Consider the following 27,547-nt stretch of genomic DNA (forward strand, 5'->3'; position numbering starts at 1 on the left):
TAGGATTGTGTGTGTGTGTGTGTGTGTGTGTGTGTTTACCGGCACCGCTGCGGCGGGTTCCCATCTCTGCGGTGTAGGACCATTCATTAGTGTTGGGGTTATAGACTTCAACAGTACTCAAACACTGACGAGTTGCTCCATCATACCCTCCCACTGCATAAAGCAGACCTACAGGAAACAGTTTGATATCAGTTGAAATCAGCTGTTTGATATCAAATCTAAATGAAAAAATAAATAAATAAATATATATAATAATAATAAAAAAAATTATATATATATATATATATATATATATACACACACACACACACACACACACCTTTTTATAATAAAAAAATATGAACAATTAATAAAAATAAATAAATATTCTGATAACTACAAAGCTATAATTATAAAGTTCTTGTAATGTTTCATTTTCAATCACAAACTTAAATATATAAAAGTACAATTATATGTGTTTAATAAAATATTAATAATGTACACCTACAACTAACAGTTTTGGTTGGTAAGATTTTTATTATCATTATTTTTTAAATGTATTATGCAGACCAAAGATGCATTCATTTGATCAAAAATACAGTAAAACTGTAATATTGTGAAATATGATTACAATTTTAAAATAAACGTTTTCTATTTGAATATATTTCCAAATGTATTTTATTCCTGTGACGTGCAGCTGTATTTTCAGCATCATTCCTCCAGTCTTCAGTGTCACATGATCTTCAGAAATCATTCTGATATGTTGATTTGCTGCTCAAGAAACATTTCTAATCATAAACAGGTGTGCTGCTTCATATTTTTTGTGGAATATCTGACAAATTTTTCTTCAGGATTCTTTGAGAATAAAAACTTTAAAAGAACAGCATTTATTATAATTTTTTTTCAATTATATAATTATCCTTATTATTTTAATACAGCTTTACAATGTAAGCACTAAGCAGAATCCAAAACAAAATATACAAATACACCATTATGCCAATATTCTTCTTATTATAGGTTATAATGTGATTTTATACAATACATAATGGGGTTTTCTTGTCTGAAGACCCTTTGTTTAGGCCATTTTTTTAACTCATTAGTATCAGAATGCAAACACAAGCAGAACAGTCATGTATTTCTCTTGGCTGTAACTGTTCATATATAGATGGCAGATACAAACCTCCAACAACGCCGACTCCAACACTGCTGCGCCGCGTGTTCATGGGACTGACGTGGAACCACTCATTGGCCTTAGCGTTATATACCTCTACAGTAGCTAAACCTGCAAACCAACATCATCATATTAGACACAGATGTGGATGTTCATCATCTCAGTCTGATGAGCGCTGTAACCATAACCAGCATATCAGTAAAACAAATGCTGCCAGCAACATCGTAAAAGCATATGTGATGCAAGATAGACGAGTTTATAGTGCATGTATTACCTGTGCTCCCATCGAAGCCCCCAACAGCATAAAGCAGTCCGTTTGAGGACAGTGGACCCTAGAGTTGACCTCCGGTCCTGCATGCTGCTGACACAACACCACTCATCTCTGATCGGGTCGTACGCGTCCACCGTCCTCACTCGCAACGAGCCGTTAAACCCTCCGACAGCATACACAACACCACCCACGTACACCACACCTACACATACACAAAAACATCCTTTTATAAACTCTGTCTTTCAAACTTACGATATTAAGCAGCAGAATCATCATTTTTGTATCAGCTGTTGAGTAAACAAGTATTGTATCTGTATTGGGGCAAGTTGTCACGTGTCTTTTATCATTTATTATCTACAAAACAATGGTTCATTAATTATTTTGTATTTCATAATTGTGCTGAAATAGATTGTCACGATAGCATGTTTTAATATTTAATAATGGCGGTTTTCACTATAAGAACTTTTCCCATATAAAGTTGCTATATACACTACTGTTCAAAAGTCTGAAGCTGGTAAGGTCTTTTTTAATGTTGTGAAAGCTGCTTTTTTTAATTAAATATATGGTAAAAACTGTAATACTGTGAATATTATTACAATTTAAAATGTCCCATTTCTATATTAATATATTGTAAAATGTAATTTATTTATGTGATTACAAAGCTGTATTTTCAGCATCATTACTCCATAATGTCTCCAGTGTCACATGATCTTCAGAAATCATTCTGAAATGCTGATTTGCTGCTCGAGAACATTTCTGATTTTTATCAGTGTTGGAAACACTTATTATTAAATATGTTTGTTGAGACTGAGCCTTTAATTAATAGCAGGACTCTCTTATCAACATAATGTGGCACTTCAGATCAATTTAATTCATTTTTGATGGATAAATGTTTCAATTGCTATTAAAAGCAAATCTCTTAACTTGACCCCAAGCTTTCGAATGGTAGTGCATGTTTGACGCCCAAACACTTGTTGCATGTTGACGCTTGTGTTTAATGAACCGTATCCTTTTTGCATGAACAGTAATTTCAGCAAGTGGTCAAGTCAGTGCTGGAGGGATGAAGTGAAGTAGGCTGGAGAGCTGATCATGTGAGTGATACCTGCTCGACAGCGTCTGGAGGGCAATTCTGCCACCTGGAACCATCTCTCCTCCTCAAAATCATAGCACTCCACACTGCGGATGGCTTTAGGAGCCTGTCCCCCCACCACCATCATCACCTTCAACACACACACACACACACACACACACATGGGAAAACCTTCAAATCAAACACCTCTAGAACACTGGCCCGTTTTTTTTTTTAATGCTGTTTTAATTATCCCTTCAAAATGTGCTATGTTTTCATGATTTTTTTTTTTTTATAATAGAAAATGTAATAAAAGTTTAAATATAATAACTCTAGAAATGTCATGTGTAAACATTGTGAAAATAATAGAGTATATAAAAATTCTTAAATTGTAAACACTTTTGGTAGAGCAGTAATTTTAGTATTAATTATATGCTATTATACTTTTTTTTATTTGTGATTTAGTTTTTAATATTTATTTGAATTATTTGTTTCTTTTTCGCACCTTTAGCACACACGGGTAAAAAAAAAACTCCAACTCAAAACCCTCTAATAAAAAAAAAATCTAGATTTAATTATTTTGTTAATGCGTTTTATAACATTTTTTAGAAACATATTGTTTGCATTAATACATTTTTAACTACATCTTTTTTGTACATTTTAAATATAATAACCCATGTCATAATCGAGTAAAATAAATGTATCATAAATATTTTTCATAAGTGACATGCCATTTTTGGGGAGCTCTGTAATTTTAGTATCATTTATATGCTTTACATATATATACTTTTTTATTAATATACTGATTGTTTTTTTTATTATTATTAATATAAAAGTTGTTGAAGAGGTGAATTAATTTTTTTTTATTTTAAATAATTTAGCCCTCAGTTTCCTGAGAGCCCTGGTTGAGAAACAATGACCTAGAACTTCTCCTACAGTTTCTTCAGGCAGATTTATTTAATATAAGCGTCACAATCAATTAGAATATCTATAACTATCTTAACAAATCATATTGACCTGGCATTAAACTGGTTAAAACCTGATAAAAAAATTCAATTACCAGTCTTAATATCAAACATATTGACTAAATTAAATCAGAGTCGTGCATCAGATTTTGTACAGAACACATTCCCTGACTTCTGCTCTTCACAGATAATATCAATGAAAATGTCCACTATTTATCAAATGAATAACTAAAAATGCCTATGATGAAGACTGACCTTAGGGTAGCTGACAGGTGTTCTCACTCTAGTGCGGATGGTCTTCATCATGGAGCGCTGCTCGGCCGGCAGAAGGTGGTACTTCATGGCTTCAATTAGGTAGTCTTTACAGGCGCTGCTGTTCTTCACTAAAGTTTCCTCTTCCACCCTCTATGTACACACACATGAAATTAAATTACAATTAAAGAACATCAAAGCACATATTCACTAACACACACACACACACACCTGTACGAGGTATTCTCTGGAAAGAAGGGGTAAGCGAACATGCTCCATCAGATGAGCCATGTGTTCCTGACGCACATCTGTGTCATGTGTGACCCACGCTATAACCGCTTCAAACACCTGTGAACACACACACACACACACACACAGGGAGAGCTGATACACGGCTCATCTCATTCAATCACAATATCAGCAAAACATATAGAGATCTAATAACTGCAGTCACATACAGAGACAGTGTGCATGTGACCACATCACATTTGTAGCATAATTACTAATGCATCCTGGACAATATCAAAGCACCGCCCACTCATCTGTCAATCATCCGCTGCACAGACAAATGACTAGGCATCCACAATAAATGTTCATGTTCATCTCATGTTTTTCCTTTTTGAACTCTAATATTTTTTAATTAGAGGTTAAATATCATTTTATAAATATATAATTCGAAAAAAACGTAATGTGGAGTAACTATCAAGTAAAAAGCAATAACATATTTCCTTTCACCCTGAATCCAAATATTTTACTATACATTTATAAATTTGTTTGATGTTTTCGGGGAGCAGTGTTATTTAAGAATTATTGATATGCTATTATAGTTTTTATTAATATTTTAAAATATTTTTTATTTAAAATGTTCCATTTTCATTTTAATTTTAGTTTACTTTTTAGTAATTTTGTTGTTTTTTATTCTAATAAGTTACATGCTTTTGTCATTTTTATTAGCATTTGTTTTGTTTATAGATTTTTTTTACATATTACTTTTTTATATATATATATATATATATATATATATACTTTTTATGTTTAATTCACTAATTTCCATTATTTTTCCATTCAGCTGTAGTTTTTATTTATTTCCAGGTAGTAATTTTAGTGCTTCAACTACATTCAAAATGTATTTCAAGTAGCTTACAATTTAAGTATTTAAGAACATCTAAAATTGATAGCTTTATTTCAATTAACAAAAACAGTTTCAGTTTTTGGATTAGTTAAGCAAAAAAAACTCTTTCGAGGAGACACATTAAGACATCTTACCCTAAACTAATCTTTCCTTGATAAAAATGTAATTTATTAAATTTTCAAAAATTTTAAGAGAATTATAGACCTTGACAAAAAGTCATTAAAGTCTGCAGGGCTCCTCTACAGGATTTTATTTCCCTTAATACATTTATTTTCTTCAGAAATTAGCATTTGGTCAAATTTGAATGCATGTAGTGAAGAAATGAAACGCATTCTCCTTCAAATCTGATCACAGCAGATGTTTCACAGATGTGTGTCAGTACAGGATGAAAACAGAGCTCTGTCTTGGCTGTGATCAAACCTTTTCTTCTGATGCAATGGTCAGTTTGTCGCTTGCTATGAGGCTGTACACCTGCTCCATGCCCAGATTGAGAAACTCCTCACTCTGCACGACCTCTGAGAAGTGTTGCTCTGTGAGTGGGAGAGAGATCGAGACCATCACACAGGGTTACGGACACACATCTGATCAGAAAAAGCACTATTGTGACTATCGTGCGTGTGTGAATTTCTTGCTTGAGTTTCTCTTGTATGGAAGGACACACACACCGGCGTACGTGTTTGCGAGATTGAGCAGCTCCGTGCAGGCGTGCAAATCAGCGAAGGCGCATATACCGAGGCAGTTGGTTGGGTGAAGTTGAGTTATGAGAAACTCGCAGCAGGCCTTTTAACTTCCTGTAGCTGCAGCAGACCAGCGGCGGGCAAGAGCACCTAAACACACACACGCACACACACACACACACACACGCAGAGAAAAGACCTCAAAAGAGTCCTTCGAGAAATTTGTCCGTTTTATTTTTCCTTTTCCTGGCAAGAATTTTACATGCATTAAGGATTTTTCTTTTAATGGTCCTAAACTGTTTAAAACATCAAAAAAAAAAAAGTTTTTAACCATTTATTATTTATTTATTTTTTATTCAATAACCATTTTTTTCTCATTGAGCATTCTGTTTCACTCAACAACAAAAAAAATAATAATAATCTTTACATACGTAAAATGGTTTGCAAATGTCATTTCTTGACTTTAAGGAAGATCTTTTTTAACCATCTGGTGGTGTTTGGTCATTTTGGACAGAAAATTTGTTTTGGTTTGGGATTTTTTTTTTTTTTTTTACTTAATTAGAAAGGTACAAATCTTGGTTTTAGCACTTGCTAAGTGAACACACACACACAACTATGGACAGGATTTGAAAAGATTAAATGCTCCTGAAAAAATGGTCACACTTGTATTGTTTCGGGTCAAAGGGGAATTTCATCTAGTAGAAACATTTGGTGCTCAACCTAAAATTTGTTTAGATTTATTATATAGATATTGATTTTCTTGATGTTTTAGAGTAGAGTGTGTTTTGGTAAATAGATATTTCATACACATTTTTTAAATAGTATTTATATGCATTTTTCATAATAATTAATTGAAACTTCTATAACTTTGTTTTCCACTTCAGCAGTAATATGCCTAGTGTTTTCTCTAAAAAGAGACCAAACTTAAGTCTGTGCCCCAAAGCATTCAAGATTTGGGACAGTTTAAGATGGAAATTTCATTTTAAAAGTAGTTAACAGATCATAACTATGTCATAAGTATTATATTTAGTACAATAAAATCCCTAGAAACACAAAATATCTAATAAAAACAACATCAAAATTAAATATAGCACATTCTTTTCTTAAAATAAAAAGGTCATTTTTGAACCCCACCTGAACACCAGAGGGGTTAAGCATCTCACGTCACTAAATGTTGCATTAAGTTAAAAGTAGACAAGTTGAATTTCATCTGGCAGTCATCTAGTCCAGGGTCAGTCTTACTGTTAAGCTTTGCATCAAAGTTTGAATTCCTAAAAAAAATTGTCCTCATTTAAACACCCTCCGTCTAGTCAACTGTGCAGGCGCTACTGACACCACCCACACAACACATGCACGCACACACACTTCCTGGATGTGATTTTCTGTGCTCTCAGAGTAATACCAAAGAACATGACATAAAAAAGAGCACAGACTGAGTGAACTGTGTTTTAGGCCGTGCTTTGATATGTTATGATCGCACACACGGTTACCTGCACATTGTCCTCTGTTACTTGGATCTCAGCAGTGTAAACATAGTCGATCAGCATTCTCAGAGTCCAGCCGTCAATCTCCTTGATTCGAACCTTCTTCTGACGGCTCTCGGTCATCTCTCCTACAAACACAAATATTTCATGTTGAACATCATACAGTATAAACTATTTATTTTATACAATAAATAAATAAATAAATAAATATAATATATTTTACACACACACACACACACACACACACACACACACACACACACAACCACACACTAGTGATCAAATATTTGGGATCAGAAGGATTTTTTATATATTTTTACAGGAGTTTCTTCTGCGCATCAAGGCTGCAATTATTTGATCAAAAATACAGGAAAAATATAATATTTTGAAATATTATTATGATGTAAAATAATGTGTTTTTATTTTAAAATACATTAAAATCTAATTTATTTCTGAGATGCAAAACTGTATTTTCAGCATCATTCCTCCAGTCTTCAGAAATCATTCTAATATGCTGATTTATTATCAGCGCTGGAAACTGTTGTGCTGCTTAATATTTTTTTTGGCAACCTGTGATACATTTTTCAGGATTCTTTGATGAATGAAAAGTTAATTTTGTGAATGTGTGTGTCCTCACCTGTAAACATAGCGTGGAAGTACGGACACCCCGCAGCTAAGACGACTCGATGAGCAGCAATCTCCACATCCTCCGCAACGATGGTGACATCACACAACACACTCTGACTGCAGAGAGAAAACAGAAACATTGTCAAATATTAATACAATTTATTGCAAAGAAAATTAATAAATTATAATTCTAGATTGTAATTTATTATTTTGCTAAAAGCTGTATTTTCATCATTATTCCTCCAATCTTCAGTGTCACATGATCTTCTGAAATCATTATAATATGCTGATTTGCTGCTCAAGAAGCATTTTTTTTATGTTTTCATGTTTTATTACAGTTGCTGCTTCATATTATGTGGAAAATGTGATTTTCTTTGATAAATAGAAAGTTTAGAAACAAAAACTCTGTGGCAGCTGTATTAATATAACTAAGTTACAACAACAAACAACATTTTAACACACACTCCTGCTAAGAAACAGTCATAATTCACTCAAAAAAGAAAATTCTGACTTTGTTTTCTCATCCTCGTGTAATTTCCGAATTGTGTGAATTTTTCTGTAGATTTTTCTGTTTTTGGATATTAGGCAGAATAGTTAACCTCAGTCACCACTCACTTTCATTGCATCTTTTTTTTTTTTATACAATAAAAGTGAATACTGGCGGAGTGAGCTGTCATTCTGCCAACATCTACCACAGATGAACCTAATGACAGCATTTTATTTTTTAGGTTAAGTATCTATTTAAGAGCACACACATAAAAAGCAGTGTTATTAAGAGGCACTGCATGAGTTTCTACCAGTATCACACACACACACACCTGCGCAGATCGTTCATGATCCTGAAGGCTTTCCTCATGTGACGTGGATTGATGGTGACCGCACTCTGTTTCTCACACACGTCATCCTTCATCTCCACAGCTTTATGATGGCAAAGCTTTGTGCATCTGAAACACACACACACACACACACACACACACACACACACACACACACACACACACACACACACGTTGGTATCAGTGATTACCCGAGAGACTCTCCACAGAAATAATGTTTTTTATACAGTATAAACTGTATTTTTTAATCACCCTACACATAACCTACCCCTCACAGAAAAACTTTATGCATTTTTTTGCTAAAAAACAAAAAACAAAACATGTTATATGTTTTTAAGCCTTTTGAATTTCAGGAACACAGGAAGTGTCCTCATAAACCACCTTCATATCGTTACACCTGTGTCATACCCGTGTCATTATACAAAATTGTGTGCATACAAACCACCCAAACCAGTGAAGTATGATTTCACAAGAAGTGAACATATATGGCCATTATCAATCCTAAACATGTGACATAAAGAGTGTTGGAGGTGTGTGGACAAAGACAGAGAGATGTCATGTGATCTTATGGCTGAACAGATTTACTCTGTATTGGCATTACAGTAGTGTGAACTCAGTCTCTCTCTCACACACGCACACACACACACACACACACACACACACACACACAAACACACACACACACACACACACACACACACACAAACACACACACAAACACACACAACACACACACAAACACACACACACACACACACACACACACACACACACACACACACACACACACACACACACACACACACACACTTACAGTGGATGTATTTCCATAGCGCTGGTTCTGTTCACATCAGTCTGCGTCTCTTCATCTCTGGTCGGGCTCTGTCGTTTAAATCCCCGCTGTGTCCCGTCCGCCGAACCGAGCCGAACTGAGCCGAAACAGGCCCGAACCGAAACCTGGTGTGAGGGTCCAGCTCCGGTAATGAAAATCAAAACGTCAATCTGCCTCAGAAAAAAACGCTGTAAATGTAACTGAGGTGCCCGGATAATAAGCGACAGACAGGTCCGTTGTGTGGGTGAAGACAGGACACATCCAGAGGCTGAGACGCTACAGCTCACACACACACACAAACAACAACAGTGAAGCAAAGGATGACTCTCCTTCGGCGAAACACAAACACACGCGCGTTCCTGCAGCGCCCCCTCCTGCTGGAAGACTGAACGACGAGTCAAAGTCTTAAAGAGGAGGACATCCCGTTTCTAATTCTTTCATTTGACTCACCATTATTTTTATTATGCATTGGGATCAGTAAGATTTGTTTATAGGTTTTGATAGAAGTGTATTATACTCAGCAAGCCTGCATTTAATAATAATAATACAAAACAGTAATAACAGAAACATTGCAAGATATTATTACATATTAAAATAACTGTTTTCTATTTTATACAATTTAAAATGTAATGTATTTCTGTGATGCAAAGCTGAATTTTCAGAATCACTACTCCAGTCTCCAGTTCCACATGATCTTCAGAAATCATTCTGAAATGTTGATTTGCTGCTCAAGAAACATTTCTGATTATTATTTGTATTTTTTGATTATTTATTTTTTTTCAGTATAATAACAGCATTTATTTGAAATTGAAATAATCTTATTTTAAATGTCTGACCCCTATATTGTATTAAAAGAAAGTTATATATATGTAAAAACTTTTGTCAATAGCTTTATCAGTGCCACCCTCAAACCATATACTTAAAAAAATAATAGTAATAATAATAATATTAATGAAGGATAGATAGGAATATGGTCACAGTTTTTACTTTTGTGTATATTTCTCAATATTTTTTAAAATGTATTTCTGCATAGGGACATATGTTAGTCTTGATTACAAAAAAGCAAATGAAAAAAAAAAACAACAACTATTAAACCTTTCACTGTTATTGCAAAAAAAAATAAAAATAAATAAATAAATAAAAAAACCTTGTTCATTAAACATTAAATTTCAACTACCATGCATAAGATGTCCCAACACACTCAACGCTGGCAGAGAAAATCAAACTTGTTTGCCAATCAGAAAACATTGAATAGGTTCATCTGAAATGCAACATTAATCAAGCATCCAAAGTAACAAAAACGGAGAAATGAGACATGAGATTTCTTTGCTACTGTTTATTTTCCCTCAGTCATTTGTTGGAGAATTGCGTCCAATAAACAGAATAGGTCTCTGAAATCTTTAACAAAATATAACCAATATTTACAATAGCTATATTAAAAATACAAAAGTAGCTACAGACTTTGCCAGTTGTCTTTGTAAAAGACGTAGAGATACATGTGATTCTTCTAGATCTGTCTGGGGTAGAAACACAGGAGCTATAAGGGATACATTTGAGCTATCACAAAAGCACGACATTTTAAGCAAAATATACTGTTTACTGACCATTTCAACCACTTATCATCTACGTGACATCTATAATTTATATATTCTTGACTACAATCTCTTGCTTCTGAAAATGTGCGCAACAATTCATGATTTGTGCCATACGTTGAAATAACTGAAGACAATGGTACAGACAGATAAAATTAAATAAAAATACAAAACATAAAATCTTTTCAAACTGAAACTTGTGAACACATCTGGAAAGTTTTAAGAACATGATCAGATAAGAAAAGGCATGTTGAGTAACATTAAACACTGATATCAGCGCAGAGAAGACGTCTGAGGTTGGTGAGAGGAGTCAGTCTTTTCTTTCGCTCTTCATCTCTTTCTGTGATTGATTTCTCACACACACAACACACAGTTTCTGTAACACGTGATTAAAACTTCAAATGGAATAATACTGTTTTCCTTGGTTTTGTAACACTGATATTGCATCACGTGTAACAACTCTCATCTCTCTATGAGTTTGATTTCATTATGCAATAGTCTATTTGAAGAACTTGTGTTAAAAGTGCCAACATTTTTCTCGTCTCCTCTCCTCTTTTACAGTGATCTCATGAAAGTCCACGATGCATTGCTGTAGTTCAGTCCATGACCACGTTTAAATATCAGCTGTCATATGGATGTTGTCAAACTTTGGGACAGAGATATATGAAGGGTCTCTTATTAAACTGCAGATATTTGCTCGTTCTCTGAAGAGGAAAAAAGACAAAAAAAGACCTCAGCTTATTTCCAGAAAATTATTACTGTTAATATATTTAAACCAAAACTTAAATTAAAACCATAAAACACAAAACAATTGACATTACAATTGAAATTAAATAAATTTTTACTTAAAAAATAATATATTTTTTTTTCTCTCTTTCAAAAATTTTCTTAAAAGAAATATATATATATATATATATATATATATATATATATATATATATATATATATATATATATATATATGTATATATAATAACTGAAATTAAAATTGATTAAAAAACTGTATAAATATGCATTTAGAAAAAATAAAAATGACAAAAACACAACAAAATACTAAAACTGTAGTATTAAAATTAAAACTGCTTTTAAATAGTTTTTCATGTTTATCATAACTACAACAATAAAATCACAATATGAATAAGCACAATTTTACTCTACAAAATTTTAGACTGTTCATCTACATATTTCTTTCTTGGCTTTTATGCAATAAGTTGAATGACTATCCAAACAACAAATGAAATAAATGTATGAACTGATTTATTTTTATTGCCATACCAGCATCTATGGCTATTTTTATGGCAAGATGAAACAAATAACGCAGTAGTAAGGAAAAGCAACAATTGACAACCAACTCGCATCAGTATAAACATTACATATGCTTTTAAAACAAATGCATTAATATTGAAATCAGTGTCAAATAAATTATTAACAATACAACAGTTAGTTCTGGTCTTTGATTTTAAATTAAATTAAATTAAATTAAATTAAATTAAATTAATGTAATGTAATGTAATGTAATGTATGCTTTTAGCAGATGCTTTTATCCAAAGCAACTTACAGTGTATTTAACATGTGTTCCCTGGGAATCAAACCCACAACCTTGTGCACTGCTAATGCAATGCTCTACCACTGAGCCACAGGAACACAAATTTATTTGTGATCATACACTCACCCTCAGGTTGTGGTCGTGGTGGTGACTGGCAGTGGTTGTATGCTGGCAGTCTACTGGATGGGTGTGGAGGAGGATCACATGACCTTTTAAGGAATCGAGATCTCTGCAGAGCCGCTGTGTAGTCTGGTGGGCGTCGCCCATGCACATGACTGTGGCTGTCTGCCTCAGCCAATGACAGCGCAGTATAACCAGGTGGTGTGGGCGGCGGCTCTCTAAAACGACCCTCTCTCCGACTCGCAGCATTCTTGTTTGTGTTTGGAGTCTCGTCTTTTCCACCTCTGCGTTTTATCGTTCCTGTGTCTCCTTCCAATTCATCGCCCCAGTGACCGGTGGGTGTGGTCATGTGACTCCGTCCCATCCCATCTGACAGCGTCTCCCAGCTGCGGTTGTCATAATAACCCACACGCTGTGGAATGCTCTGGATGTTGTCATGTGACCCACTGGAGCAGGACGTCCAGCTTCCACGGCCACTGTCTGCTGCGTCCAGCGATGCACGGTCACACTGATCCGGAGTCAAGGAGTAGGATCTGAGAGAAAGAAATACAGAAATAAAGTACGAGACCAATTGTATTTACTTGTTATATACTTCTTTTATGTATATCAAAGCCCTTACCCCAGGCTTATCTGGTCGGGTTCAGCTCTACGCGTGCTGAGTGGGTGTGTAAGCGTATGGGGTTGAGCGTGCCTGTGGTCATCAACCATGATGAGGTCAGAGGAGGAGGAGCTTAACAAACTCAACTTATCCGGTGCATCACTCACCACTAACCGTGGGCCTATGAGAAACATAAATGACCAAACTATTAAATACTTCTGAAAATGTCTAACTCTTTAGAAATTTGAATAAGAATCATGATCTGATTCGTGATTAATTGGTTTTCAATTTCTAAAATTTCATTCAACAAATGTGTAAAAACACAAATGTACTAAAGGGGTCATATGATGCTTCTTTAAACATCATTATTTTGTGTATTTGGTGTAACCTAATATGTTGACATGCTTTAGTGTTCAAAAAACACATTATTTTTCAAATACTGTACATTATTGTAGATCCTCTATGCCCCGCCTCTCTCAAACGCATCATTTTCTACAAAGTCCCTCCTTCAGACAAGCACAGTCTGCTCTGATTGGCCTACTGACTCGGTGCATTGTGATTGGCCGAACACCGCAGGCACTCGTCGGAAATGTAACTCCCCTTTGCATAATCGCAAGCTTCATTTAAAAAAAAAAAATACTGTAAAGACAGTTAGTAATGTCTTTGATAATGCAAATATTTCCACATAGTGATGTAGATATGTGGGGCGTGTTTAAACCAGGCATTTTAGGGGGCGTGGCAAAGTCTTAATCTTCTTCATGCACAAAGAGCTTGTATTAATCCAAAGAGAAAGGAAATTTTTTTAAATCGCATCTTATGACCGCTTTACAATACGCATTCCTTGGAAATTAAACATCACTCATTACAAAACACAAACAAACTCTATTATAAATATGCATGTATACTATTTAGTTTTGCATAATAATCAAATAAAATGAGATAATAATGCCATATTAAATTTGAGATACGATGATCATAAGTAAATAATTTTAAATGAAAAAAAAAAAAAAAAAAGGAAACTACATTACCAGCATACTATAGATGCCCCAAACAGAATCTAACAATTTCATGTCAACATGATCAGCCGCTATTAACTTGGTACAATATTTACATATTATATGCTAAGTTAACAAAAAAGTCACCGACTTTCTACCATTTTAAAACAGACAATGCAGTTACCTTTAAACAGTAAACAGAAACGCCAATAACTGCATCAAAAAACTCAAACGAATTATTACAACATTATTACACACAGATATCAATTTCAATATTAATTGATATTTAAGAAACAACTTGGATTAATACGGTTAAGGTTAGGTTACATTCGGGTTTAGTACCTAGTTATTATGGTAAAAACATCAAAACAGAGTGCAGACACAAAAACCTCATCTCACTACAAACAAGACTTCAGATCAGAACCCAGATCATTCGGACAGGTATAGCTCTTACCAAATGGCGGTAACTCTTTGCCAAGAGATTTCCTGCGTCCATGATTTCCATTCGTTTGCTGCGGAGTGGTGCTTCTCTGACCGACAGGAGATACATCCACTCGCTTCCTCTCACCGGAGTTCTTCAGCACTGAAACCACAAGCAAACACATTCAACTATAACCACTATGTCTAACAATGAACAAAATAAATGCAAAACGTAACAAAAATTGGTGGTTCTTTTGTAATTCTGTGTTGCTAATTCTTATTATATTATTTTAATGTAGCATCAATATTTTGGAGAATCCTTCAATCAGGTAAATTTTTAGAACTTCTATTATTAATTAAGGGTGCAGGATAAATATCGGCCGATAATTAATGTACATCTTGGCAGTAAAGCCGGTTCTCTGATCAGCGGTAAATTCCTTCAGGTGCATGATTTCACATAGAGCAGCTGTTACTACACAGAGCCATTGATAAATGATTAGAGAACTGGCTTTATCGATGAGATGCGTATTAAATATCGGCCGATATTTATCGTGGACGAAACAATGGTTTAGTAAAGGTAAGTTGTTGTACTATTTTTACGTGTTGTTTTAAATATTTTGCGAGGATGGGAGAATTATGCTTTTTTTCCTCAACATGGATGTTTGCCTATGGGTGAGATTTCCGTTTCATTATTGCTTTAGTTCATTAACGAGGAAAAAAACAACGTGCTGTAAACGATAAAACTGTTTGCAGTACAAACCAGTGTTTTCTTAATTAAGATAACAGTTTTAAATAATATGATAGGACACATCAATTGTCAATATCAAACAGCAAAACAAACTGTTTTGTACATCTAAAAATAGCTGGACGCAAATGAGAATTTACATACAATTTACAAACGGCGGCACCCATTTTTATGTCAGGAAAAAGGCGGATAAAACGGATAGCTCCGGTCCTGGATTCTGATTGGCTGAGCCACATCTGAAGCTATTTTAAGTTTTTTTAATTACTCGACAAACACACACCTTTGTTTACATTTGAGCAACTACATTGTTTGGTGGACGAATACTGTTTTATAAAAGCAATAAGCCCTATACAATACTTTTGATATTACACATTTCAATCAATGAAAGTAAAAAGGCAAGGTGAGAGTCTTCTAGAAATGTGTGTGTGACTCACTGGAGCTGTTGGCAGGTTCACACTGCAGAGAGAGTTTTTGGAGCTTGTCTTCATCACTCTCATGTGTGTGTGTGTCCAGGTACTGCCGAACACGTCTGCTCATCATCTCCACCTCGTACAGCTTCTTAGTGCTGAGAAAAGAGCTCCGCCTCCCCTTCCTCTTCCCGCCCATCGTTCCGATGTCAGAGAGAGAAGAGCTGCTCACCTGACTTAGAGACCTAGTACACACATCAGAACGAAAGACACAGTGAACCCTAAAGGCAACAGGTCATTATTGAACAAGTTCGCAGGACAACTATGTAAAACCAGAATAATGCTGGGGAACTAATATAGCCACTTTTAACATGCAGAAAGAAAGGAATTGAGATGAGTGACTGTTTTAGACATCTACAAGATAATCTATGTGTATAGAAAGTAGAGATCAGAAATCAGGTACTCATTCTGCAACTAAGCAGTCAGCTAATAAAACAACAAATCAAAATATTTACAATTTTTTTTTTTTTTTACTTTATAAAAAAAAAAAAACAAACAAAAACAGAACTATTATTATTTTTTATTTTTTTTTATTGCCAACCACTGTGCTGGCAGAACTGCCTATTTTTTGATACCCCCTTTTATGCATATAATTAGATTATACATGCATTTTTTATTCAAGCCGCAGATGTGTGCATTTTTTTTTATATTGAAGTTTTCATTAATGCATTTTTTTTAGTTGGTACAGTTTTTTAACTGGTACTGAAAATGTAACGTGTAAATAAATAAAAAAATTACTCTTCTACAATATTATTCGATGCCTGTTCCTACTTTAGCAAAAATACATTTATCCAACCATGTAGAAAACATTCATAACAACTATTCATGCCTTTCTAGAAGACGACAATGAGAACTCAGGAGAAGGAAGTCAAAGATGTGATTTCACATACGCTGTGCAACTAAAACAACTTCGACTACCAAAGGAAGTGTTAGTGTGGTTTAGTACATGACAGTTAACAGAAAAAGTGAAAGAGAGAAAGACAGTAGCAGACCCACTTACCCAAGACTTCTCCACTTTTTCTTCCTAAAACAGAGAGCCACGAAGAGCCAAAGAACAAGAAAATTAAGAGACTGAGTAAGAGGAGACAAAAACACACTAGTGCTTAGATAGTGAAGCCCACAGAGCAAAACAAGAAGTCCAGTAAGACACCAAGCACACAAATGACTGAGAGCAGAAACTCATCAGCGATGGATACACACCACACTGTGCAAGAGACTAGCTTGCTTTCAGTTCAATAAAGAAAATGCATTATGCATGTATATTATGTCACTGTGTGGAGCACTATTTGTGATGCATGCACTTGCCCGTGTAGTGCATTTCGAATTGGTCACTAATAAGGTTGCATTTCCTTTACAGGTAGTGACGCAGCTCAGTAAGTTATGGTTGTGTAACTATGCTTTTATCTCAAGGTTTTATTGATGTTGTCAGTTCATGTGTATGAAATATATTTGCTGAATAAGTTTACACTTTGTAGGTGTACCTGGTCTTAAAAAGCAATGCAGGGTCCATGGTGATAGAAGCCATTCGAACCACGTGTCGGATCTCTCGTGCAATCATCCTCAGCTTCTCAAAATTCACCAGACCGTCCACCTTGGAGTTGTTCCCTATAAGCACACGCACGTTTAACAGATTCCTATTTCACTTCCAAACCAAATGTAAAATTATGAGGCAACAAGGACAAGAGAAAGGGGCAAGTCACCCTCGTGGAGGAAAGTGAGGTCTTTCTTAATGACAGGAAACAGAGGGATGACGGGCGGCTGCAGGTTGTGTTTGTTGAGGAGGTTGCGGTATTTGGCCATGTTGCGAGAAGGGTCGAAAACGTCTTGTAATTCTGCCAAAAGCTTCTCATATTTTCCAGGCAAACGTTCCCATGTGGATCGCAGCCGAGAGACGGGAGCTAGATTGAACCCACTGCAAAAGAGATGCATTTAGGAAACCACATAGTGAAGAGAAAAAGGACAATTCCAAGCATTAACAGGAACAAACTTGACAAATTATGCAAGGAACAAAAGCACACTGTCATGTTTGTATGGTGAGAAGCACACATTTAAAAAGGATTACATCCCTATAAAGTATTGTTGTTGTTTTTATTATTGTAGACATAACTCAATTCTAGTTTTGACAGAGCTGTTCTTAAATCAGTTTTCTGAAAATGCAAAATTAAATAATCGATCATAATTTTGTATAATACATCAAATATGTATTATTATACAGTAATATATCAACAAATATTTTTTATAAATAATGCAATTATATAATCACAATAATTGCTTTAAAAAAAATAAATAATAATAATAATAATTTCCACAACAATTATTATTATTATTATTATTATTATCAACAACATTATTATTATTGGTGTGTAAATGGTCTTGACGATGTAAACTAAAACCCAGCAATAAAAATAATAATACATCCAAACAACACTAATTTGCATGATACCATGAAACAAATTTTTACTATATACATACATATTTATAAATAATTAATATAATTATTTTAATATAAACTATTAAATGTTAATATTTTAAATTTTCCACATCAATAACATATAACACAGTAATTATTAATTTTATTATTATTGGTGTGTAAATTGTCTTGACGATGTAAAATAATGCCCCAGCAATCATTTTTATAATACATATTATATATATATATATATATATATATATATATATATATATATATATATATAAATAAACATAATTAATAATGACTTAATATTATATATATATATATATATATATATATATATATATATATATATATATATATATATATATATATATAAAATTAAATATTAATATTTTTATTTTTCACATCAATAACAATAACATGATAAAACAGTAATTATTATTATTATAGTGTAAAAAGCCTTGACAAACTTAAGCCCCAGCAATAATTACAATAATAATAATAATAATAATACATCCAAACAATCGCAATACTACTTGGCATCATACCATAAAACACATTTTTATAATAAATAAATATTTAAAAATAACTAATGATTTAATAGTATTAGTTTAATATTCATATTTAATTTGTTTTAAAATAAATATTAATATTTTTAATTTTCCACATCAACAACAATAACATATTAGAAAATGTTTATTATTATTTTTATAGTGTAAACGGCCTAGGCATTTAAACTGAAGCCCCAGCAATGATGATGCATCCAAGCAACATGACTGGAATCACAACACTATTTGGTGTTACACTGTGAAACATAATCAAGGAATCATGATAACACTAACAGACACACAAACTCTACCTGATTATGGCAAACATAGAGTTGAAGTTCTTGCAGTCACGGCAGTGAAGGGCAATCTTTATAAAGTGCTTGATGATCTTCACTCTTTTGGCCAGGTTGGCTTCCTGTACTACCTCTGTGGCGACCCAGAAGGTCTCCTGGTTCACAAGATCCTCAAAGTTGCGCAGGTTGGTGGGAGGCTCTTGTGGGCGGAGCTTGAAGAGGTCAGTGATGTAATCCGTCGGTTCAATGCCAGAGAAGCGCAGATAGTTGCGCGCTGACAGCTGATTGGCTATTTCCATTGAGCTCAAGGACAGCAGAGGGACCACAGACTCCCGCTGCATCTCCTGGGCCTCCACATCTGAACACAGCGTCTCGGTCTCCATGTTGCTCTTCAGATAGTACCTGAGAGAGAAGCAGATCTTCACGTATGAAACGAAGTCACAAAATTAATTTCTTAAATTGAGCTCAAGACCAAACCTGGCACTCAGCTGAATCCTGTCGGCCAGTTTAGAGAGCTGATCAGGCAGCCGTCTCTGTTTGATAACTCCCTCCTGGGTGACTGACACCTCGCAGAGCGAATAGGCATCAGGACTCGCCGTCAAGCCAAACTCTCGCATCGCCTGATTGGCCGCTTCTCTTGCTGTGGTGTCCTTATTGATCAGTAAGTAACGACTTTGCTGGTCCGCCTTAAAAACACGCAACACCTGGTCTTGCAATTCTATAAATGGAAACACAAACAAACCATAAAATAACTGGATACTGGTACGTAAACCTCAATCAGAACTAGGATCCAAACATTCCTGCATCGCTCAGATTACATGCAACTTCTAGAAGTATATTCAAACATTAAAATGAAAAGAGATGAAAGGAACCCTAATAATAAAGACAGAGATGTTAACACGGAGACGCAGACCAAGCAGACTGGCACTAATGAGAAATAAAATATGTACATCTTAAACTGGACAGTTGTATAGTGACATATACACTAGCAATTAAACGTTTGGGATCAGAATTATTTTTATGTTTTTTACAGGAGTTTCTTCTGCTCATCAAGGCTGCATTTATTTAATCAAAAATACAGGAAAAAATGTCACATGTTTCTTCAGAAATCATTCTAATATGCTGATTTATTATCAGTGTTGAAACTGTTGTGCTACATAATATTTTTTTGGAATCTGTGATACTTTTTTTCAGGATTCTTTAATTAATAAAATGTTTAAAAAAAGAGCATTTCTTTACAATATAAATATTTTCTAACAATATACACTACAGTTCAAAAGTTTGGGTTCAGTAAATTTTTATTCTTTCTTTCTATTTTTTTATTTATTTAAACTTTTATACAGCAAGGATGTGTTGAATTGTTAAGGAGTGATAGCAAAGATTTATATTTATTAGAAAAGATTTATATTTTGAATAAATGCTGTTCTTTTTTACAGTTTTATACATCAAAGAATCCTGAAAAGATATCGCAGTTCCCCCCCCCCCCCAAAAAAAATATCTGGGAGCACAACTGTTGCCAAGACTGATAATTATAATAATAAATCAGCATATTAAAATGATTTCTTAAGGATCATGTGACACTTCATACTGGAGTAATGGCTGATGGAAATTCAGCTTTGCATCACATAAATAAATACTATTTTAAAGGATATTGAAATAGAAACCATTATTTTATGTTTTAAAAACATTTAGCAAGATTACGGTTTTCTTTCTGTATTTCTGATCAGATAAATGCAGCCTTAATGAGCATAAGAAACTTTTTTTTTTTACTCTCATATTTTCATTACTCTATACTTAAACAACTACTTTAGAACTTTTAATGCATAATTGAAAATGATGAGAGGCAGTGTTTACTTTCAGAAATGGTAACCATGAACAGAAGCAACATAAACCAAGTTAAATTACATAAAAAGACAAAGCAGTAAGAGTAGTGCATCAATCAAAGTTTGAAAAAGGCAAAGCTAATTCAACTACAGGACTTGGCCCAGTGGCATGTTTAGCAGATGGCACAAATTATATTAATATACAGACCCACAGCCTTAAATCTTGTTTAATCTGACGCAGGGAGTCAGTCAGGCTTGCCAAAACACAGTCTATTGGCAAAAACAACACATTTAACTTACTTTCAAGAAAATGAGAGTCTGATCCACATGGTGATGCCATCAGCGTGAAAACATTGCCACTGACTCAATAATGACTCATTTATGTACAAGAACAATACTATACAGAACTGAAACAATCAGCAGAAAAGAGAGAAAGAAAATCAGTCAACCAGATAAAACTAGACGGGCAATTACGTAAGACAGGTGCCTATGAAGAGGAACAGCTTTCTAAAGAGACGAGTGGAACTAGACGAGAGGTGTCTAAAAGAAGAGCAGAACCGCAGCAGAGCACAAATACTCACGAGTAAATCCAGGTGCTGCGAGCAAGCAGAGGGTTGTGGATCATTAGTACAAGGGCACAAATATAACAGAAGGAAAGCGGGAACACAAAAAGCAGCACAGAGAGAGAAAAGATCGCAGATTGCGCTGTGCTCTCACAGAAAACATAGGAACACAGAAGCTTGTTGTCATCACTGCACTGCACTTTTATTTATTTATTTTAGTATTTATGTATTTATTTTATGCTTTTTGATTTAAACGATTGAAAGTAACAAATCTGACCTAACATAACACTTAACAATGACAGTCATAGATATGACACCATGCACTTTTATTAACAAAATGGCCATTATATAGGGTCGCCACTAGGGATATGCCGGTATCAAATTTTCCTGTTGCGATTAATTGCTCATTGCTTGCAGCTTAAGAAACTTAAAAAAACAACAACACTGATTTTACTTCTAACATCAATGTGCATATATACAAACTACACACACATCCCCCCCACCCCCCCCACACACACACACACACACACACACATATATATCCTGTGCAATTACCTGGTGGTTGTGTACTGTAGTCGATGATGCGTTGTTGGCCTGGAGCCAGGTCAGGGTTACTGGATGAGAGATTTCCACTAACAGCCATAGTGGGCGGAGTCTGTTTGTTCTGCCGTAATCCCACAATGCTGTCATCCTGAGTCTGCCCTAACCCGAGGTCACTACACAACAGAAGCACAATGACTCAGCATGACTCTATGGGAGGTCAACATTACACCAGAATCTCCCAGACAACTCAAAAGGAGTGGATGTGAAATAATGCTATAACCCCCTTCTGTTTATGAACATATCACTAACACAAGACAAGATCCGTACTGATGTCTTTTCTTCGTCAGGGTCTTGTGTACCTGTAAGGTTTCTGAGGTAGGATGCTCATGCGTGTCTTGTCTAGAATCTTCATGAGTTTGTTTCGGCCGCCCACTGTATGTGCTTTAACCTTCCTGTTGACTTTTTCTTGACCTATTAGATCCGAATCAGCGGCAAGTTCAGCTACAGAATAACGGCTGTTTTTCTTCCCGTCACCAATCTTTGGGAGATGAGGAATGCCGTTTTTCCTTTCCTCTGCCACCCTGGCCACCAACTCCTTGAAAACTGAGAGGAGTGAAGCGAGTAAAGGAAAATACAAAAATTAGAGATATTTATCCCCAGCCTTGGAAGGTGTATCCTAGCGGGAAATCTTACCCAGGAGGTTGGTTTTGACACTCATACAGAGCTGTGTGTTGTTCCTGAGGATTTCTACTGCTTTGGACAACTGCACATTCTCAAACGTCTGCCCGTTCACCTCCAAAATCTGCCCGAGTGTCAAAAAGATTAGAAGAGAAAGAAAAAAACTGTCAAAGAATATGCTTCATATTTTACTGAGGTTCGAAAGGTGTTACCTGGTCTCCACGTTTAAGCCCCGCCTCTTCTGCTTTGCTACCGACTTCTACGCCGCTGATAAAGAGGCGTGTTCCTCGTTCAGCTCCTCCAATGAGAGTGAAGGGGAGGGGCATCTCTCGAGCAGGCCTATTTATGGTAATCACTCTCGGTTTGGCTTTAGCAGCACATGCTATGTTAAGTAACCGCAACTGACCCGTCATTTTCTGTTCGGATAAATAGAGGAAGTTAATAAGGATGATAATATGACAACTGAATATGCATTAAAGTGACAAGTGTATGCACTTCATACCTCTCTTTCCAGATTGCTCTGGAACTCCTCCAAAAAACTGCTCATATCAGGATCTCCTTCGAAGTCACTGAAGTGATTGTTGACCCATAACAACACAACTCGGGTCACCTGATTAAAAGAGAGAGAGAGAAGAACTCTGAGTCCCGTCCAGCTGAAGATTTATATGTGTTTAAAGTCAGTCACACTACCTTATCCCGGTAACTGGAGTCATTAAACCAGTCCAGAAGTCTCTGTCCCAAAATCAGAGGACTGGGCAGGAAGGTACGATAGGTCAACAGGAAGTCCTCGATATATGTGGGGTCGACAACTGAATGGTCCTCCACTAAGTGCTGCATCAGCCTCTCAGCAGTGCCCTAAAAAAAGTATACATCAGATGCAAAATTCAGTGGATTTAAAAAAAAAAAATTTCAAGTAAGATTTTTCCAAAAGACGGTTATACCTTAACAACAATGTGTCCCTTGCGGGTTCCCGTCCGGTCGAGTTCTCGGTGTTCTTTCACCATGACGATTTCTCCTTCCTCCTCCACTCGCTGTGTGTTCTGCTCAACCTGATTCAGAATGGAGCAGTATTCCTGCTGCGCAATACACACAAACTACACACACACACACACACACATAATGATGTTAACTGGCGTCTCATAATTTTATGCACAATTTGCATTAGAAATAAGGCTTTTTATTTGATACATTATCATCGAATAGGAGATTTTCGATTTGCATTTCTAAACCAAAACACTAGAAAATCTGGATTCTGTTTATTGACAAATGAGCTATTGGATGATTAGTAGGCCTGTCACTATATACAATATACCGACTTATCGCGCAATAAATATACATGACCTTAATCATTTTTGGTGACGCAATATACCAACCCTTTTATATTTACTTAATTATTTATGTCACCCTGTTTTGTACATCTCACTTGCGCCTGTGTCTTTTGCAGCTTCTCGTTCATAATGTGATGTAGTCGTGAGGAGCTGGTTCAAATTTAAAACATGCTTCAACGAAAAAAAAAGTTTAATCTGCAGATTTGGTCTTGTTTAGGGATCTGTGCCTTCGTGCATACAGACATCTGATTGCTGAGTAAGTTAGTAATTGTGTTTTTTTTATTAGTTGTGCACCCTTTATTTACAGAGAAAAGAAAGACCGGGAAAAATCTCCATACAAGTTCGTTGTGAATTTTTCTTTTTTTCTATTCATTACTTTGCACTTTTTGTTAAAAAAAAGTTTATTTACAAATGATTAAGGTTTTAAGGTATCTAATATTCGGACACTTAATTTCCACGATCAAAATATTATCAAAAATTAAAAGTTTGTTGTCATTTGGAAGTGTGTAGACCTTCTACATTATGATTTTATATTCAGTGGTCTTTAAAATGACAATAATATTGATTATCGCAATTATTTCTGGGGGAATATATCACACAACAAAAAAGTTGTTATGGTGACAGGCCTAACGATTACCGTATTTTCCGGACTATAAGTCGCACTTTTTTTCATAGTTTGGCTGGTCCTGCAACTTATAGTCAGATCCGACTTATTTATCAAAATCAATTTGACATGAACCAAGAGAAATGAACTAAAAAAGAAACAATAGAAAACATTTCCGTCTACAGCCGCGAGAGGGCGCTCTGCTGCTCACTGCTCCTGTAGTCTACACTGAAGACATAGAGCGCCCTCTCGTGGCTGTAGACGGTAATGTTTTCTCTTGGTTCTAAATAAATGCGACTTATAGTCCAGTGTGATTTATATATGTTTTTCATGACGTATTTTTGGACTGATGCGACTTATACTCTGCTGCGACTTATAGTCCGAAAAATACGGAAGTAATGATCATCCTCTCACCTGACAATCATCCACTTTGGTCCTCATGACTCCAGTCATCAGCTGTTTCTCCATAGAAGGGGAGACACCAAAACTTCCACCCATACACACACTCTCACTGCCGCCGTCTGGGTAGGTCACCTCAACTGCTCCATTCAGAATGACTGACCATGAGTCCAGCTTAAACACACACACACACACACACACACATAAGTGCCAGTTATCAGCTGAACACATATAAAGAGATGAAATGCTGCGATGGGTCCCGTCTCACCTCTTCCCCGTGGTTGAGTACGATGGTTCTGGCCCGTTCCACGACTGCAAACACCATGACGGCACACAGCTCCCTCCTCACCGAAACACTCAGACTGGCAAAAGCCGGAAGCTGCTGCACAAACTCCAACAACTGCTCTGTACACGGAAAGAGAAAATAAAAGTGAAAGCGTAAATGAAAGTAAAAATGACAGTAGCATCATCGAACAACATCGAAGAACTCAAGTGTACCAATGTCATCATCTGTACGGTCCATAGGATCTTTCTCCAGACAGTCTCTCACAATATCTCGACTCATAAGAGGGTCCGATCCCCTCCCTACGTCTTCATCATCATCGTCCTCATCCGTGTCCACTGCTGTTTCAGGAAGCCCGCTCAGATCCATGTCTCCACATTCACTCTCAGTGGCCTGTGAGAGAAAACATGTGAGTTCAGAATGATGACGTTCGTAGACATCTGCAGCCTTTGTGACCCGCATTTCTGTTTCCAGAGACCTTGTGACTCTGAGCTGGCTGTGTTTGTACACGCGGTGGATGTTTGTGTGTGCATGTGTAATGCTGATCTGAGGATCACAAGGTATGTGCGCTTGAGGACTGACACGAGTAGGTTATGGAGAGGTGACAGATGGACCACAGAGGAGGGCGGGGGGACAGGATTTCAATGTGTGCGAGTGCGTGTGTCCCAGATGTTCACAATAAATCTCTGTCGGGATGCGCTGCTGTTGTGGAGCGTGTAAGGAGATTGCTTCCTGATATAAACTCTGAGCGTCTCTTATCACCTGGTAAATATCTGATAGGCTGCTACTTCCTGAATCACTGGCGATGCTGGAACGTGATTGGCTGGAAGTGATATGGGAGTGGCAACTGTCAGAGGGGTGTGGCTTTGAGATGTCGGTAGGAAGCTGCAAGAGACATACATATACCATTATAAAAAGAGGGATGAATAAACAAATATGAATATATATATATATATATATATATATATATATATATATATATATGTATATGTGTGTGTGTGTGTGTGTGTGTGTGTGTGTGTATCTGGTGTATCATTTTCTGTTTCCACATTTTAAACACTTTTTAGTTCATTTAAATTGTCCTGCAGTGACAAATAATTTTTTTAAAGTACAATAAAGTTCAATAAATATGATTATAATTATAGTGCATGTACAATATATTTTTTTAATTACTGTTTAATACAGTTTAATCGGGAGTGTTGCATGTCACATTACAAGACGCTGTTGTTATTGCTTCAAAAGTCATGTTATATGCAGAAAAATACGATAATTCTTTCCTGGCACAAGCTTGGGATCATTTGTGCAAACATAGCTTTTTTTCAACTTCTAGTTCATCAGGAAACCAAGGATTAATTTTAAACCCTGCGTTAGTGTCAGCACAATTATTCTTTAGTGCAATGGATGATCTGTTCCCACACACACACACAAGTTCAGCTGAATGGTGGCATTTTAAAGATTTAATAATCCATCCACGAGTCATTTCAATCATTGGTTGATAAAAATAAACACAAAATGAATTATTATTGCTAGCAGTTTGGCACATACCTACCCTATCCAGGCTCGGCAGTTACCACAATTCCTTGATACAGACAAAACACACCACCACAAAAAGATCCAAAAAGTAAACTACTGTATGGAATAATGACTGAAGCTTTCATTAATGAATAAACTAAAGTAATGATTAGACCAGCGAGCACACACACCAACATCCTACTGTACAGCATACCCTGAGGCTTACTACAGTAATGTTGATGGGTTCATGTTCTGATGTCCTAAATCAGATGGCCTACATACAGTGACCCTACAACAAAATCACATGTAGAATACACTCACGCAACTCAGAAACTCAACAAACCACTGATTTGACTACATGACCTATTAAATATCAATAACAAGAAAAAAACAACTTCAAAAACATATTTAAGAAAGTAAAAATCAAATTAAATTGTATAACATAACCAGAAACTAAATTATGAAGATTAACAACGTGAATAGAACTTCCGAAAAATAAATTATCAATTTTACATTTAATTTAGATTGCACAACAAAGCCAGAAACAAAAGTATGTGAATTTATAACTTAACTGAATTCGTTAAACATTTAATTATAAATGTAACTAGAATCATGCACATAATTGTACATACATCCAATAATTTAAATATTATTATTTATTCAAAATTAATTAAAAATCAAACTGAGTTTGCACAACAAAACTGTAATTCTGATATTTTTGTTCACTTAGAAATTGCATATCGAAAATAATACTTTTCTGCTTGGACACTGTCAATGCC

At 35.4% G+C, this 27,547-nt stretch overlaps 1 protein-coding gene and 1 pseudogene across 5 annotated transcripts in view; both read right to left on the reverse strand.

The window, feature by feature from the left end:
- Window positions 1-9,396, reverse strand: part of LOC113077503 (kelch-like protein 2) — a 12,121-nt pseudogene extending 2,725 nt beyond the window's left edge.
- A 1,215-nt stretch (window positions 9,397-10,611) lies between these two features.
- The window catches only part of LOC113077504 (rap guanine nucleotide exchange factor 2-like), a 32,291-nt gene continuing 15,355 nt past the window's right edge, over window positions 10,612-27,547 (reverse strand). Inside the window, exons 8-29 of one of the 5 annotated variants that reach the window (XM_026249866.1) lie at window positions 26,019-26,141; window positions 25,472-25,649; window positions 25,242-25,378; window positions 24,989-25,147; window positions 23,584-23,736; window positions 23,333-23,497; window positions 23,145-23,252; window positions 22,855-23,058; window positions 22,658-22,766; window positions 22,324-22,567; window positions 21,977-22,137; window positions 21,440-21,454; window positions 19,513-19,753; window positions 19,054-19,437; window positions 17,479-17,690; window positions 17,260-17,383; window positions 16,779-16,802; window positions 15,746-15,963; window positions 14,601-14,729; window positions 13,173-13,332; window positions 12,560-13,086; window positions 10,612-11,591 (exon numbers count right to left, since the gene is read on the reverse strand). In XM_026249866.1, coding sequence (XP_026105651.1) covers window positions 11,566-11,591; window positions 12,560-13,086; window positions 13,173-13,332; window positions 14,601-14,729; window positions 15,746-15,963; window positions 16,779-16,802; window positions 17,260-17,383; window positions 17,479-17,690; window positions 19,054-19,437; window positions 19,513-19,753; window positions 21,440-21,454; window positions 21,977-22,137; window positions 22,324-22,567; window positions 22,658-22,766; window positions 22,855-23,058; window positions 23,145-23,252; window positions 23,333-23,497; window positions 23,584-23,736; window positions 24,989-25,147; window positions 25,242-25,378; window positions 25,472-25,649; window positions 26,019-26,141 — 3,801 coding nt within the window. In that variant the 3' untranslated portion in view covers window positions 10,612-11,565. The remainder of the gene's footprint in view (window positions 11,592-12,559; window positions 13,087-13,172; window positions 13,333-14,600; window positions 14,730-15,745; window positions 15,964-16,778; window positions 16,803-17,259; window positions 17,384-17,478; window positions 17,691-19,053; window positions 19,438-19,512; window positions 19,754-21,439; window positions 21,455-21,976; window positions 22,138-22,323; window positions 22,568-22,657; window positions 22,767-22,854; window positions 23,059-23,144; window positions 23,253-23,332; window positions 23,498-23,583; window positions 23,737-24,988; window positions 25,148-25,241; window positions 25,379-25,471; window positions 25,650-26,018; window positions 26,142-27,547) is intronic. The other 4 variants (XM_026249870.1, XM_026249867.1, XM_026249868.1 and 1 more) reach the window with 4 other exon arrangements.

Source organism: Carassius auratus, unplaced genomic scaffold, assembly GCF_003368295.1.
Source record: "Carassius auratus strain Wakin unplaced genomic scaffold, ASM336829v1 scaf_tig00022711, whole genome shotgun sequence".
NCBI classification, from domain to species: domain Eukaryota; kingdom Metazoa; phylum Chordata; class Actinopteri; order Cypriniformes; family Cyprinidae; genus Carassius; species Carassius auratus.